This window comes from Monopterus albus, unplaced genomic scaffold (genome assembly GCF_001952655.1).
Source record: "Monopterus albus unplaced genomic scaffold, M_albus_1.0 scaffold251.1, whole genome shotgun sequence".
NCBI lineage: Eukaryota > Metazoa > Chordata > Actinopteri > Synbranchiformes > Synbranchidae > Monopterus > Monopterus albus.
The window spans coordinates 424,165-439,309 of NW_018128131.1; the positions used below are offsets into that span (position 1 = coordinate 424,165).

Here is a 15,145-nt window from a genome sequence, read left to right on the forward strand (position 1 = left end):
ACCACTGCTGTGTAACTGTTATCCAGAACAAGCTAGCTGTGTTACCAACGGCAAAGCAAAACAAAGAGAACAAAGAAGGTCAAAAATAAACTTGTCAAACTAATATAGTTAACCAGTTATATTGTTGATATATTCACTACACAACCAACTACTGCTCGCATGTGAGCATCCTGATAAATGTTTAATACAACGTTAATCAATACTGTTTTTAAAATGGCTGATGGAAACGGCTAATAAAGGCCACAGTAACGTTAACGTTACTCCGATATGTGCTTCTGGCAATAGCGTTATTTGACCAGTTAATGTTAAGTACATAAAATATTGTAGGGCTAGCTCACCTGCTTTCAGTCAACATATGATGACACGAAATCAGTCTCGTTGTCCTTGTTTGTACGTGTTCTGACCAGACTGGAGCACCCGGCTAGTTGACGTTATCGACTTGTTAAGGTGGCTTGCTTTAAGTGAATCGATCACATGAGTTAGCACACTAAGCTTGTCTAGCTAGCTAATTATGCTGAACAGCATTATAATGCTAATAGCCATTTTGGCTAATAACAAACGCAATAAACTATAGCGATTAACTACACTTCAGGAGATTGGCTACTGAATTACAAAAATGCTCGGCGTTAACGAGCTAGCTAGTTGACTAGCCAGTCCCAAAGGCTTTATCGTTGGTTGCAAGCTAACGGTAACTTAACCTCCTTGACTGAGACGCAGGATTAGTTCTCATACTACAGCGCATATGTCATAAATCGCTTACTTTCTACTATACAAAGGCAGTTGTATTGGTACTACAAGCTAGATTACAACTATTCTAAACTCGGTGAAGTTACTGTTAGATGTAGACTAGCTCCAGCCAATCGCAGCAGCTGTGTTTACACGGCACTGCGGCTGCGCAGACCTATAATGGTGTATTTAAAAACGGTCGGAACAAAAGAAATTTAATACTAAATGTATCATATGTATATAAAGTGAAGTGAGAACGGAAGTCCTGGTGACAGTGATAATCACTAAAGTAATGAACTGTATTACGTTTTGTATGTTACATGTTTTCTAATTACCTGTGTCTTAAATGTCTGTGTGTTATACAGGTAGGCTAATTGAAGAAAGAAAGAAACATTTACGAGCAGCACACCAAGGCAACACAATAGAGCACGGCGCATGCGCTTGCAGTACCAGTATCTTAGTACAAAGGTGCCAATACATTTATTGGTTTATTTAAGTTAGTTAGACACCATACTTTTTATAAATGTGTTTCATGCTCTCTATCTCTCTCTCTAGTATTAATCAGACGCATCAATCGACAAATATAGGCCTATTGCCTGACAACATTAGCTTCCCCAAAAGATGTCGCTGTTTACAACAATATATTCGATACACTGAAGCTGCTGAACGTTACCATTGCTTTAGTGTTAAAAATATCAAATTATCTTTAATAAAAATATGTCTACAAGGTAACAGACAGTTACAAGTAAACAATTACTACTATTTTAACGAGAGAGTAGGAAACATTTATTAGCCGATGGGTGTTAGATTAAAAATATATTATTATTGTTGTTGTTATTTTAGCAGTTAAAATGTTTTTGATAAAACATTTAAGATGATTAAAAGGTTGACAGCTTCACAACCCGGAAATGAAATCATGTTGTGCAGCCTGTGCAGCAAGCTATTAGTGTAAAAAACATGCACACGCACACGCACACAAAAACGCCTTCGCCAGTGACTCAAGGGAGGAACGGAGGTGAGATTGCCAGGCATCAGCATCGGTCCTAGAGGGACATTAGGAAATTATCGCTATGGGCAGCACCGATTCAAAGCTGAACTTCAGGAAAGCCGTGATTCAGCTGACAACCAAAACACAGGTATACGCGTTTCCATCCAATTAAATAAGGGCTTATATTATTATATTAAGACACCGCCGATGAGTCCATCGGAGAGCATCACCGATGAGATAACGCTCATGAAGTGGCAGCAAAAAACTAAACGGCATCATGTTGCATGCGATCTTTTAGAATTCACATTGATTTGAGCTATTTTGCATAACAAATGTTCATAAGGTCGATGTACAGGACTGCATCCAAATGTGTTGTTTTTAGTCTGTTGGATTAAATGATTGTCGTTTCTACCGGATGGTTGAATTACCATTTACTTTTATTCGGGCTGTACAGGTCAGTTTTGACGATATGATAAATAATGGCGTAGCAAAATCAGAGCTAATGACGTAGGTGAGGAAATGACCACGTTTACAGATGTGGCAGGTGGACGGTGGTTATCAGTGTGCCAGATAATGCTTCCTCACTGTGGCTAGAAGAGAGATTGTGTTTACATTGCTTTTATGTAGGCCTTAAATGAGCTGTATAATACAGCCAAACTATGTATATAGCCTGTTCTGATGAAAAGGGATAAATGATTTCAATGCACTGCAGTTCAATTTAAGATCAACCTCTATAATCCCATGCGACATTACATATTCAGCTTTAATTGACACGCACACATTTCCCACAGCCAGTGGAAGCCACAGATGATGCCTTCTGGGACCAGTTCTGGGCAGACACCACCACCACGGTCCAGGATGTTTTTGCACTGGTGCCAGCTGCAGAGATAAGAGCTCTTCGAGAGGAGTCCCCCTCAAATTTAGCAACCCTCTGCTATAAGGTAGTACACATATAAAACGGAAATGCAATTATGCAATACACATTTATATGATGTAGGAGATTTGACTGAATTTAAAGCTGCCTCAAGGAATAATATTGTTCTGAAACACAGCAAGATTTTGTTTGTTAAAGCCCAGCCCAGGCTGTCAGTATGGCACTGGTTTATGCTCTCAAATGTGGGAATGCATGAGTCAACTCCCCTTCCTTCATGCTCGCTTCCCGTCTCCTGCTCCCAGCTTCCTTTTGAAGCTGCTTGTCAGAAACAGCACAGACATACAGGCTACTTACTTACAGCCAATCATAAAAATAAAAATAAAAAGATGAGAACCCTTGAAGCTGAGCTGATTTTTTTTTTTTGGGGGGGGGGGGTTTACATATTTTCACAGGCTGCAGCATGTTGTTGAATAAATGTAATGAATCATATTTTAAAGTTAATCTATGTTAAGGGCCCAAAACAGCAACACATCTCCGTCTCATGGACGAAACATTTTGCTTGTCAAAAGAAGCAAAGTGTAGATACATAATGTACTTCCTACTTCAAATGATGTGGACACAGTGCACAGTTTTTATGGAACAAATTACATGGTCTTCAAATTTGTCATTAAAACTCTATCCTCTACCTGCTGTAGCGCCAAGTTTACTTGATGTGCACAAAATGAAAATGCTTGATGGAGGCCTTTGCTCAGATCTCTGTTCTCCAAAAACAAAACCATTATTGCCCTGTTGATAGCAGAGTAAACAAGAAATATTACAAGAACATGTTCCTAGTATAGAGCTGTCTTCACTGGTGCATAACACCAGTGTTAACAAGATTTGAATGTACTAAGATTTTGATGTTTAAACAACAATGTTAGCATAATTTTTACTGGAACAACATTCCAGAAAATAAGATTCCTGTCTTGGTGGTGTGCATGTTGACTGCATGCAATCAACTGAATCATGATTCCTTAGGCTGTGGAGAAGCTGGTGCAGGGGGCAGAGTCTGGATGCCCCACAGAGAGGGAGAAGCAGGTGATCCTGAACTGCACTTGCATCTTGACCCGCATCCTTCCTTACATCTTTGAGGACCAGGACTGGAGAGGATTCTTCTGGTCTACTGTGCCTGGTGCTGGGCGAGCTGGGGTGAGTGGGCTTAGCAAAGGAAGCTTATGTTAACACTAACTAGAAGATAAATATTCTGAAGTTTCTGCATGGTCATTTCAGTTGAACTGAGCATTTAATTTTTTCAATGAACGGTAGAGAATAATGTTTTGTTATGTCCATTCTTTCCAGACAGATGAACTGGATGATGATGACGGCGCTCGACCACTGGCTGAGTCACTGCTCCTGGCTATTGCTGACCTGCTCTTCTGCCCTGACTTTACTGTGCACAGCCATAAGAGAGGCCCTGTGAGTACGCAGCATCCTGACACCGTGCAATTCCACGTCATCAGTCTGTTCTGTCATTACCATCCATCAGATGGTACATTATGATAACAGCGGAACACCGCCGTTTCATTTTTCATGGGCTAACGCTAATTTGATAGTTTTAAAGGTTAGAAGTAGTTTTGAACACTGTTTTATTCTTCTGCTCTAAAGTTCAACAACTACCCTGTCATTCAAGTGTCTGAAGACAAAAAGATCATGGTGGATGATACACTCACTATCAGTGTTACCAGGAAGAACACCTTGTCTCTGAGTGAGGAAGGAATGTTGCATGTCAGACTGCAGCAGCTTACAATGAAGTTCTTTAGGGCTTTAACCTTTCTTGGTAAACTAGCATGTTGTGCTCATTATTTCCACACCATTTTACAGTTTCCACCCTAAACTGCACTATGGAAAATGGGGTCAGATACAAATCTTCAGGGAGAGTCACAGAAAATTACTATGTTTTTCTGTTTCATCCTTCGGGTTTAAGGACTCACTGGATAAAGTATAAACAGTGATTATGAGAAAAGACATTTTCTTCTTTGAATAAATTAATTTAATTTTAATGTTTTCTGTTGGATCATCCAGGACTTGGTAGAGAACATGCAGTCCATAGACAGCTGTGAATATATCTGGGAAGCAGGGGTTGGCTTTGCACAGTCCCCCCCTCTCAACTATATTCATGACCTGAATAGGTGAGTCAGCTATCTGTGTGCAGCAATGCTTGGAAACATCTGGATCACAAACAATATGCACTTTAGATTGGCCAACTTATGTTTCTATCCACCTCTTATATTATTGTATCTGATCCACTTCAGGACAGAACTACTGAGATTGTTACTAACCTGCTTCTCTGAGGCCATGTACCTGCCTCCTTCATCAGACAACACTGTCCTCAACCCCTGGGTGACCTTCTTCTGCTCCACAGAAAACAGGTAATGGGCAAATAAAGGTACATCCACATGTTTGGACAAGCACATTTGTTGATCCATCCCGCTGTTTTTGTATGTTTTGACAGCTAAATTCTACACACAGAGGTATGTGATTCGCTAACATGGTCTTTGTGTCTTTGTCTCTAGACATGCTCTGCCTCTGTTCACCTCTCTGCTGAATGTGGTGTGCGCCTATGATCCAGTGGGCTACGGCATCCCGTACAACCACCTGCTCTTCGCTGACTACCGGGAGCAGCTAGTGGAGCAGGCCGTACAGATTCTCATTGTGACACTTGAACATGACGGAGGGGTCCTTCAACGTCCGGCCTCCCCGTCCAGCATGGAGGAGCAAGAGGTATGACACCACGACCACAGGAAAGAAATCAGTGTGATGAGTATGTGGCATGCGTTAAATGTTTTTCACATAAATCTCTGCATCTCTGTGCAGTTTACAGGCCCTGAAAACCTGTTTGTGAATTATTTGTCAAGGATTCACAGAGAGGAGGTATTCGTATCATCATATAATTTCCATAGCAAATATTTTCACTGTACACATCACTTGTCTAAAGCTTTGTGTGTTCTCCCATTGGCAGGATTTTGACTTTGTATTGAAGGGCTTAGCTCGTCTGCTGACCAACCCTTTAATGCAGACCTACTTGCCTAATTCTACAAAGAAGATCCAGTTCCACCAAGAGTTGTTGGTCCTTTTCTGGAAGCTTTGCGACTTCAATAAGGTTGGAAAGGAACTTCGATGAGCCCTTTCTCTGGACAGATATGTGTCAGTTCCTTCTCTATTCAACACAATCCCCTTTGTTTCCTGTGACAGAAATTCCTGTTTTTTGTCCTGAAGAGCAGTGATGTGTTGGATATTCTGGTTCCTATACTCTACTACCTGAATGATGCCAGGGCTGACCAGTGTGAGTCTCATCCCTTTGTTATCAGTGTCTTTGCACTCCACAAGCCTCCACTTCTCATTTGCATTTCTTTTACTTCGATTGTGTTTTATCCTCGACCGCAGCCCGTGTTGGACTCATGCACATTGGTGTGTTCATTTTACTGCTGCTGAGCGGGGAGAGAAACTTTGGCGTGCGCTTGAATAAACCCTACTCCATCCATGTGCCTATGGACATCCCAGTCTTCACAGGGACTCATGCTGACCTGCTTATAGTGGTGAGACGCCTGCTAGATTACATCATCTGAAATGGTAAAGCTCTTCATGTCCACAGAGTTGTACTTTCCAAGATGGTGCCGCTGTTCATGGCTTGCTGTCCGTCTCTCCTGTGTGTGTGTTACTGCTACTGATTTATTATTACTAGCTAATTAAAAGCAGTCAGTGCTCACAGCTGTCATTCTGTTTGTTTTGTAGGTGTTTCACAAGATTATCACTACAGGCCACCAGCGTCTCCAGCCTCTGTTTGACTGCCTACTCACCATTGTTGTAAACGGTGAATTGCTGTTTGTGACATCAGCTACTAAGAAGTTTTGACAAAGAAATTAAAAGAAATAGCTCATGTTTCAGTTAGATAAAAAACAACTGTTTTCTTTGCACAGTTTTAATCATTTTTTTCTGCTTGTTCTGCAGTGTCTCCCTATTTGAAGAGTCTGTCAATGGTGGCAGCCAATAAACTACTGCACCTGCTGGAGGCCTTCTCCACCAGTTGGTTCCTGTTCTCTGCAGCCCAGAACCATCACCTTGCGTTCTTCCTTCTCGAGGCATTCAACAATATCATCCAGTACCAGTTTGATGGTGAGGGAAACTGGCTGGCGTAAACATTAGTGTATTAGAAATGACTTTGTTTTGCATCTTTTGCAGACACACTTGTTCATTTAAATCTGTTCCCCTGTCTTTACCTCCAGGAAACTGCAACCTGGTGTACGCCATCATCCGCAAACGTAACGTATTCCACCAGATGGCCAACCTGCCCTCTGATCCCGCTTCTATTCAAAAGGCTTTGCAGAGGAAGAGGAAGTCTCCAGATGTCATCTCCCGCACTAGCTCCCAGGAGACTGTATCCATGGAGGGTTCTCATCCTGCTGTGCCAGCGGAGCCTGGTACACTGAAGGCCAGCCTGGTCGCTATGCCAGGTACTGACTGTGGGTGCTGTTTGGATTTTGCCAGTTGAGTGTTAAACTGGCTACTTGTCTAACTAAAAGCACTGATTGTTTAATAATTCAGAATTGGCATATTTGTTCAATGACTCATTTTGGAATACAGAAAAGGATGACAAAGGTGACAAATGATTTTTATTATTGTCACTGCAGAAAATCTCATGGACAGACCAGAACCAACAGTGCATTAGCCTTTCTGACTTCCTTATGGCTCTGAACTTCACATGCCCTGGATCCTTAAAGTTGATATTTAATTTGTAAAAAAAAAAAAAAAAAAAGCCAAATGATTTATTTTTTAGTAAATGTTACTGGAGCTGACTATTTGATTGATTCAAAAAGATCTACAGTAAAGAAGCAACATGTCATCCGGTGCAATAGTATATCTCACTGATGTGTTTTAGTGGGTTTTGGATGAAAATGGAGGAAAGGAATAAGTTATTTGTCGCTTCATTCTTGGGTTTGGATTTCTTGAAATTTTAGATTATCACTGACTTTATCTATTACATAGTGACTGAGTTTCTGTGGTTGGTGGTTTTCTGCAGGTATCGATAAACTGACTGAGAAGTCTCAGGTATCAGAGGATGGCACCATGGTGTCTGTTCTAAAGTCGGACTCTGTGCACACAGTTCACCCAGACCAGAGTGCAGTCGGCGGGACCAGTGACACTGAGTCAAACTCAGGCAAAGACAGTGAAGTAAGTGTGTGTGTCTGTGTGCATGTTTTTGTTTATGAGTTTATAGAAGATTGGGGGCGGCTGTGGCTCAGGAGGTAGAGCGGGTTGTCTCCTAACTGGAAGATTAAAATTTGATTCCCGGCTTGTCCTGTTCACATGTTGAAGTGTCCTTGAACAACACACTGAATCCCCAGTTGCTCCTCTTATTGTCACCGGTGCGTGCTTGGGAGTGCAAATGGGTGAATGGCCAAATAGTGTGAAAGCGCTTTGAGTGTGCTGCAATGCATAGAAGAGCGCTAGACAAGTGTAAGGCCATTTTATATGCTAGTAATCTGTTTCTTTGCATTATCAGGATGTCTTCTACACAGAAGCAGAAATGGAGAGAAGACGCTTGTCAAGTGCATCTTCAACATCATTTTGGGCTCCTACACCAGAATGGGTCAGTCACATCTTTTCCCCTCCTCATTGCTTTTAGTTTATGATTGATATTGTATATTTTGCAAATGAATAATTGCTACAGACCGTATTCCCCCAGATCCTCTCTTGGAAGTGTAAGCTACCCCTGCAGACTATCATGCGTTTGCTACAAGTGCTAGTTCCCCAGGTAGAGAAGATCTGCATAGACAAGTAAGTAACCACTTCTGTTCCTTTTTGTCTAGCATTTAAATGTCTTATATTGGCTGTGATTCTTTTGAAATAGAGCCAGAATGCTTGTATAAGTGTGCTAACATATTTCACTGCAGGGGTCTGACAGATGAATCAGAGATCCTGAAGTTTCTCCAGCATGGCACGTTAGTGGGCCTGTTGCCAGTTCCTCACCCCATCCTTATCAGAAAGTATCAGGCCAACGCAGGCACTGCCATGTGGTTTCGCACTTACATGTGGGGTGTTGTCTATTTGCGGTGAGTCAGGTGTAAGAGGTGAATGTTGCATATAGTCATCTTTCCACACTGACTTAAATAAATATCTTGTTTTGTTTTTCTAGAAATGTGGATCCTCCTATCTGGTATGACACTGATGTCCGCCTTTTTGAGATTCAGAGGATGTAGATAGAAGGCTTTGTGACTAAACAAATGGGACTGTTCACCTCCAGGGTTCCTCTTCCCATCACTATGTGTTGGTTTCCTGGTAAACCTCACTGTGTTTAACTTGCCTACATAATCATCATTATAATGCTTTGCACTTACGCCACCGACTTGGGTAGGAGTGTCATTCAGATGAGTGAGGTTCCGATGAAGATGGAAGATGGGAGGTAACAGATGGGAAATGTACGGCGATGTTTGTACATTTCTTCCGACCTCAAGACTGAAGAATGTCTATCAAAGCACTGAGATGACTGGAGTGTTTGCTGAATCCTGAGGCTCTTTTCTTTACAGCGTAGAAGTGAAAGATGAAATATTAACATTTCAGTCAAACTTGTTCTAGAAAATATGGTGCTCTCCAGCTTGGTATATCTTTTGGATGGCACAGTATTGGTGTTTCCTGTTATTTATTATACTTGCTATGCTTTAAAATGAACTTTCACTCTTAATGACTTGTCTCTTTGTTGGGGTTGTAGTTTATGTGATAATTTAACAGAGTTTTGGAGACAATAATACAAATTGTATGTTTTTGTGTATATGACTAGATTTCAGTTGGTCTGACTGGATAAGCTTACAATGCTTGATGTTGAAATTTGTATTTCCTTAAATGATCCTGAAAATATATATTGATATGTGAAAATACCATCGCGATTGAACAGTGTGCCTTTATGGGAAATCTGATTCAAACTATTTGTGGATCCTCACAGTCTATAGTCCAGATCAATTGATCAACTGTTGCACAGCTTTTAGTTGCTTCGACACATCCTTTATTAGTGAAAACGTCCTCTTTACACTTGGACCACCAGATGGCGCCATGTCTCTCTCTGGCAAGTAATCCACCAAAGTTGGACTTTTAAACTGCCACAGTTAAAAATTAGCAGACACTTTCCCGTTGCTGAATCTCTCTACAGCAGTATACACCTAAGTTTGGAGTGTACAAATACTGTTAAGGATTTTTTCTTGAGTTGTCCCTTTTGTACTGGTTCTCATGCTGAAGGTTGAATAAGCAGAACACATGAGAATACATTGATTATTGGGCTTTTGCCTTTATAGGTAGCATAAGAAAATAAGCATAAATAGAACTTATAGTGATGATAGCGCACAGCAGTAAGGTGCAGACACCCTGCAACCCCGCTTCCAACTTAGCTTATCATGTCTATAAATCAGGAAGTAGCTGGACTTGTTGCTCTCCATTTTAATGCTTATCTCTGTATGTTTTTGGAAGGCATTAGCATTTGTGCACAGAGATGCTTCCTGCATCACAAGAAACATGTTCCCAGTGGCCCAGCCTGTAGACAGTGCAGCCAATCATAGTGCAAATGGAGTCAAAATCAGTCTCAGTCACACCGTATTCACTATACAAGGCCTTATTTCTCTTCTTCTTCTTCTCTTTTAGTACAGTATGTACATCATATATACTATGTATGTTACAAGTCCTGCAACCACCAGAACTATTTCCATTAAGGGTCCTAAACACTTTTTTGGAAGGAACTTAACAATGTGGTGGCTGTGATCCTCCACAAGTCTTCCCACATTTTTCCACAAGATGCAGGCTATTATGGAAGCAACAAGGCTGTATTCTACTGTATGTTGAAAGGGTACAAGTAGCAGAAGGCCTTTTAGAATGTGTCACATGCCGAGCAGCTGTACTTTGACTTTTCACCATAGCTGGCTGAAGTTGGAAGAAGAGCAGTTATTTTACTTTCATAGAGACCATGAATGAATCTGATTAGAATTTAAAACAAACACATATACCTTTGAATATCTCTTATGAGATGTCGACATTTAAATCAAAGATCTGTCTGGTGAATTGATTCATCAATTACTGGTGCCATCCACACAACCAGGTTAGTTGAAAGCGTAAGAATAAGTCCCCACATGTGAAAGAGGGAAAAATGAGTGTCCTACACAGTTAATTAAAGACTGTGAGTTACTGTAAGAATTGAAATTATTGAGTAAAGACATGATTTTGTATCAAATTTTTCTCTAGCTCCACAGTCATTTGCGTAAATCCACAGAAAATAAGTCTACAACAAACTGATTTAGAAACTTCTCATTTTTTCCAAAGTACAGGTAAGACAGCGTGTTGAGCAGGCCAAACGGCACAAACCCAGCTGCAATATGAAGCAATACTGTCACAGTCATTTAGCCCTGAAATGACGTGGTCACACAGGGCCTCTGTGGCTGTCAGTAAACAAGACTGCCTGAGCCTTTTGAGAGGTGGAGACTGTGATACTGATCATCCACAGCATAATAAGGATGATGATGAATGATAAGGAAGATTTGCCGGTGCAGAGCAGTAATACTGTTGAAGGCACTGCTGCTGACTAGAGTACAACCCAGGATTAAGATGTTGATGCAGATGATGTCAGATAGGAGCCAGCCCCCACAGTGGGCCCTCTCCATCCCCGCCTTCACTCACATCCTCCACACTGAAAGGATGGGAAGGCCTGAGCAAATCCTGGATGTTTTCCAGCTGTGCTGCTGTTTCTGTGTCGGATGGATGGATTTCCACAACATTATCTAGTGTTTTTCTACATGAGATATAAGTCAGGAAAATGATCGGCCTGTAGTAAAACGGCAGCAACAGTACTTGTTTGGGTTGTCAGCTGAGAAACAGATGTTTGAGAGTCTTATGTATAGTTTAAAATCAGCCCTATTCTGAATAAATGCATTTAAAGTTATCTAAAAATCCTAACAATAAATAATAGTTACTATACATGACTGTCAGAGAAAAAAGCTGAAGTGCATTACTTAGAGAAAAGTTTGGTGCAGGTTTGCAGGATCAGTTTTATGTCTTTTCCACCACATGGAGATTATACACCATACTGATGTCAGTCTTTTTTTATCCTTTATTTAGCAAAGTGAAGCCTCACTGAGATTAATATCTCTTTTTCAAGAGTGACCCAGCCAATAGCAAAGGTTACAACAGTAGACTGTTACAACACTAGACACAGCTAACTGACACAACAAGCTAACTGAGCTCTATCTGCAGGTCCAACTGCACAGGAAGCCGACGCAACACAAGGTGTCTAAATTCCCAAAAGCCTTTGTACTGTAATGAGTATCAGCTGATTTAGTCACTTTCTCATCACTGCACGCACACTAGTGCTCCTACAATAGGCTTCATTTACAGTTCTGGTGGCTACTTCCTTCTCAGTTCCTGTTTGGCCACTAATTTTTTTTGTCAGAAATGTATGTAGTTCTGTAACTGCGGACAATGCGCTGCCTGAGGAGAAATTTTGATATCTGATAACTGTTCCCAGAAGCAAGTAGGCTCATTGCTGAATAAAACCCTGGTCCTGGAAACTTGAGACATCTTAGAAAAAAAACAGCCTACAAATAGCATAACAAAGCAGCTGCTTCTTAGTGTCATGTTTCTGATTGTTTTAATATCCACCTTTTAATAATAGGTTTCACTAACATTCTATTAAATGCCTAAACATTGTGTGAGAAAGGAAACGGACATATATTTAAAATCAGTCAGATACTCTTTAATTTCAATTTTGTGGACAATGCTGTTACATTTTTGTAGCTTGTTGAACTGGTTATGATCTTGACTTTAAAATCAAAGAGCTGTTTATTTTTATATTGAAGTCAATTTTATATCTGTAAAATAATCGGATTACATTTAAATTGTATGTATTGCAGTGCACATGGATAGACAGGAGATCATGAACTTCAAGAAATTTGTTGTGCACAGGATATTCTGCTAAGACTCAGACAAAAGGGGTAAAAAGAACAAATTAAAGCAGGTCTGTGTTGCAGCCAATTGTAAATCTTTTACAGATCACCTGCTTGAACAGGCTGATGGAATGCAGAGCTCATCACCTTCACTGGTCAGCAGTGTGCACTCATGTGTTAGTCACAAGGCTGGAAACAAAGGTCACCTAATGCTCTTTCAGTGTTTCACAAATATTCAGAATGCTGAAAACACCAGACGTGCTCTTTCTATTCTGCCTTGTCGGGGCAGCGAACACCCTGTACAAACAGTGGATTCCTGACACCAACTATGAGAATAAGACCAACTGGGACAAAAGCGCTGTTCCATGTGGAAATGACATCGTTCAGTTTTCAGCCCAAAGACAAGTGTCTGTGTTTGTGGAGACTGCACATGCCCTGCAGGAGATGAGGTTGCCAGTTAATGGAGAGTTCATCCTGAATTCTGGAGCTGGATTTCATGTTTTGGCAGGACAAGAGCCAGGCTGTGGACAAGGTGTTGTGACCCAGTTCAAAGATTCAGAGCCTCTTCAGTGGTTTAACCCAGCTTTGTGGCAGACAGCTGCAACTCAGGAGGACCTGCAGCATGGAAAGTTCCTATTCTCAGTCCATGAGGAGAGTGTCCCTTGCCAGTATGATGATGTAGTTTTTAAAACCCACTCTTCCTTCAGAGTGGACACCAGCTCCAGTCAGACTAGCATTCTTGTAAAATCTGTGTCTGTACTGGGGAAGATTTTTGGCACCAGATCTGAGTTCTCCAAATATCTCAGCTCCCGCTCAGGTCAGCTGCAGTTTCACGGATCCTCCGCTATCACTGTTGGAAACCCGGGCTGTGGGGATCCTACCGGCTGTGACTGTGGGAATTCTGTAAACCATCAACAGATCTGTAGCACTGTAACATGCAGCTCTCTGAGCTGTAAAATGCCTCTTCATCCTGTAGGACACTGCTGTGAGATGTGTGGTGTCATCATTACCATCCAGTACGCCGCTGGTTTCAACCTGCAAAACTACAGGCAAAGAATCTATCAACTTTTCCTTGTTCTGCCAGAATACAAATCTATACAGCTGGGCATATCTAAAGTCTTCAAGCAACAACGGTTGATTGGGGTCTTACCTTTTGGTACCATACCTGAGATCCAGGTGGTTATTCTGGATGGAGAGCAGGGAACACAGTCAGAGGCTCTGGCCCAAGAAATAGTGAAGGATGCTCGTTCTCATGGCTCTACCCTGGGAATCACTGGGGCTGAATTTCAAGCATCCTCTGGCAGCAACGGCGTTGGTGTTGGAATAGTGGTTGGAGCTGTGTTCGGAGTTTTAATTTTGATTACACTCATTATAATCGTGATTGCCCTGATTCGAAAGGGAGTTGTTAAAATGCCGTCACTGAACAGCTTGAAAAGAAACAGTGATGGTGAAAACTTTGGTGAGCCTCTTGATCATGGCTTTGAAAACCCCATGTTTGACAAGCCCGACATGATACCTGATATTCTTGGTCAGTACAGTAGCGAAACTAATAAATCAATCTCCATGACTCAGACAGGCGTGCACTTTATGAATCCAGTTTATGATGAGAATGAAACAGATTTTAATGGCTGAAGTTGACTGCAGTGAACTAAAGTCACAGCATGTACCTGCAACCTCTTGTGATGATTTTACAGCCTGCATAAATCGTCTTTCAGCTTTGAAAAGGTTCAGCAATGTAAATAATCTTAAAATGCTGATGGACACTGAAGTTTTTAATAACCAAATGAGCTTGTAAGTCAAATGAAAGAATTTTTGGCAGACAACTATGTACTTTTTTCCTCATTTCTATCACATTCAAGAGCAGTAAAGTTGCAATAAAGCTGCAGTAAATTCCTAATAACCTATACAGCAATATGTTTCTTATGCTTATGTTGCAATCTATATGGTGGTAAATTTTTCCTTCAGTGACATGCATGTGAAACATTCTCCATACTGTATGTACCAACTTTATCTACCTTGTTAAGCAACCTCAATAAATGTACTATTTTTTTACAAGCTCACAGTGATGGCATCTGGTAATTTGTTAGTAAAAGGCATCATTTTGATGCCAGATACAACATTTTTATGAACAGATAAAATTTGACAAACAGAAATATACAGAATGTAATGTACTGAAAAATGTATTTACATTTCAAAAAGTCCTCTCAGCTCTCAGGGTCAGGCGGGGATGACAGTTGAGATCCTGGCATTGGGGACTTAGTAGTTGTTTTTTTTTTTCATTTTGCAAATACATTATTTATGGGGACTTTTCTAATGCAAACTATTTACTAATAATGATAGACTAAAAACTGAACAAGTCCACAGTCATCCTAGCCATTTTGTGAGACCTTGAGCTTAACACCATGATGCTGCTAGCATGTGTAAAAGGGCACACAAGACAGTTTTCTCTATGAGGACCTAGAAGATACACAGTAAAGTACATATAATATCATTCACACTCACCTCTTACACACTGTGCTCAGTTTGTTTCCTGTAGAAGGTGAGAATCAGGTCACATAGCCCCTGTGTAGCATCAGCGATTACTTGGACATATGAGGGCAAAAG

At 40.9% G+C, this 15,145-nt stretch overlaps 2 protein-coding genes across 3 annotated transcripts; both read left to right on the plus strand.

The window, feature by feature from the left end:
- Window positions 1-1,648: 1,648 nt before the first annotated feature.
- Window positions 1,649-9,949, plus strand: hid1a (HID1 domain containing a). 2 transcript variants are annotated; one of them, XM_020620934.1, is made up of 19 exons: window positions 1,649-1,862; window positions 2,506-2,655; window positions 3,606-3,776; window positions 3,927-4,043; window positions 4,650-4,756; window positions 4,880-4,996; window positions 5,141-5,348; window positions 5,442-5,498; window positions 5,587-5,727; window positions 5,820-5,910; window positions 6,012-6,163; window positions 6,360-6,438; window positions 6,576-6,740; window positions 6,851-7,078; window positions 7,645-7,796; window positions 8,128-8,214; window positions 8,296-8,402; window positions 8,519-8,677; window positions 8,761-9,949. In XM_020620934.1, exons 1-19 carry the CDS (start codon window positions 1,797-1,799, stop codon window positions 8,822-8,824), a joined length of 2,418 nt encoding a protein of 805 aa, XP_020476590.1. In that variant the 5' UTR covers window positions 1,649-1,796; the 3' UTR covers window positions 8,825-9,949. The 2 variants fall into 2 exon arrangements, with proteins under 2 accessions (XP_020476590.1, XP_020476591.1); XM_020620935.1 differs by having other exon boundaries at window positions 1,650-1,862; window positions 8,311-8,402; window positions 8,761-9,947.
- A 2,459-nt stretch (window positions 9,950-12,408) lies between these two features.
- Window positions 12,409-14,173, plus strand: amn (amnion associated transmembrane protein). Its single transcript, XM_020620984.1, has one exon. It carries the CDS (start codon window positions 12,782-12,784, stop codon window positions 14,171-14,173), a length of 1,392 nt encoding a protein of 463 aa, XP_020476640.1. The 5' UTR covers window positions 12,409-12,781.
- The last annotated feature ends 972 nt before the right edge of the window (window positions 14,174-15,145 follow it).

Coding starts and splice junctions, on each gene's coding strand:
- amn (XM_020620984.1), top strand. CDS start 12,782: ATGCTGAAAACACCAGACGTGCTCTTTCTATTCTGCCTTGTCGGGGCA.
- hid1a (XM_020620934.1), top strand. CDS start 1,797: ATGGGCAGCACCGATTCAAAGCTGAACTTCAGGAAAGCCGTGATTCAG. Junction 5,349..5,441: donor CCAGCATGGAGGAGCAAGAG/GTATGACACCAC, acceptor ATCTCTGTGCAG/TTTACAGGCCCTGAAAACCT. Junction 8,678..8,760: donor TGGGGTGTTGTCTATTTGCG/GTGAGTCAGGTG, acceptor TTGTTTTTCTAG/AAATGTGGATCCTCCTATCT.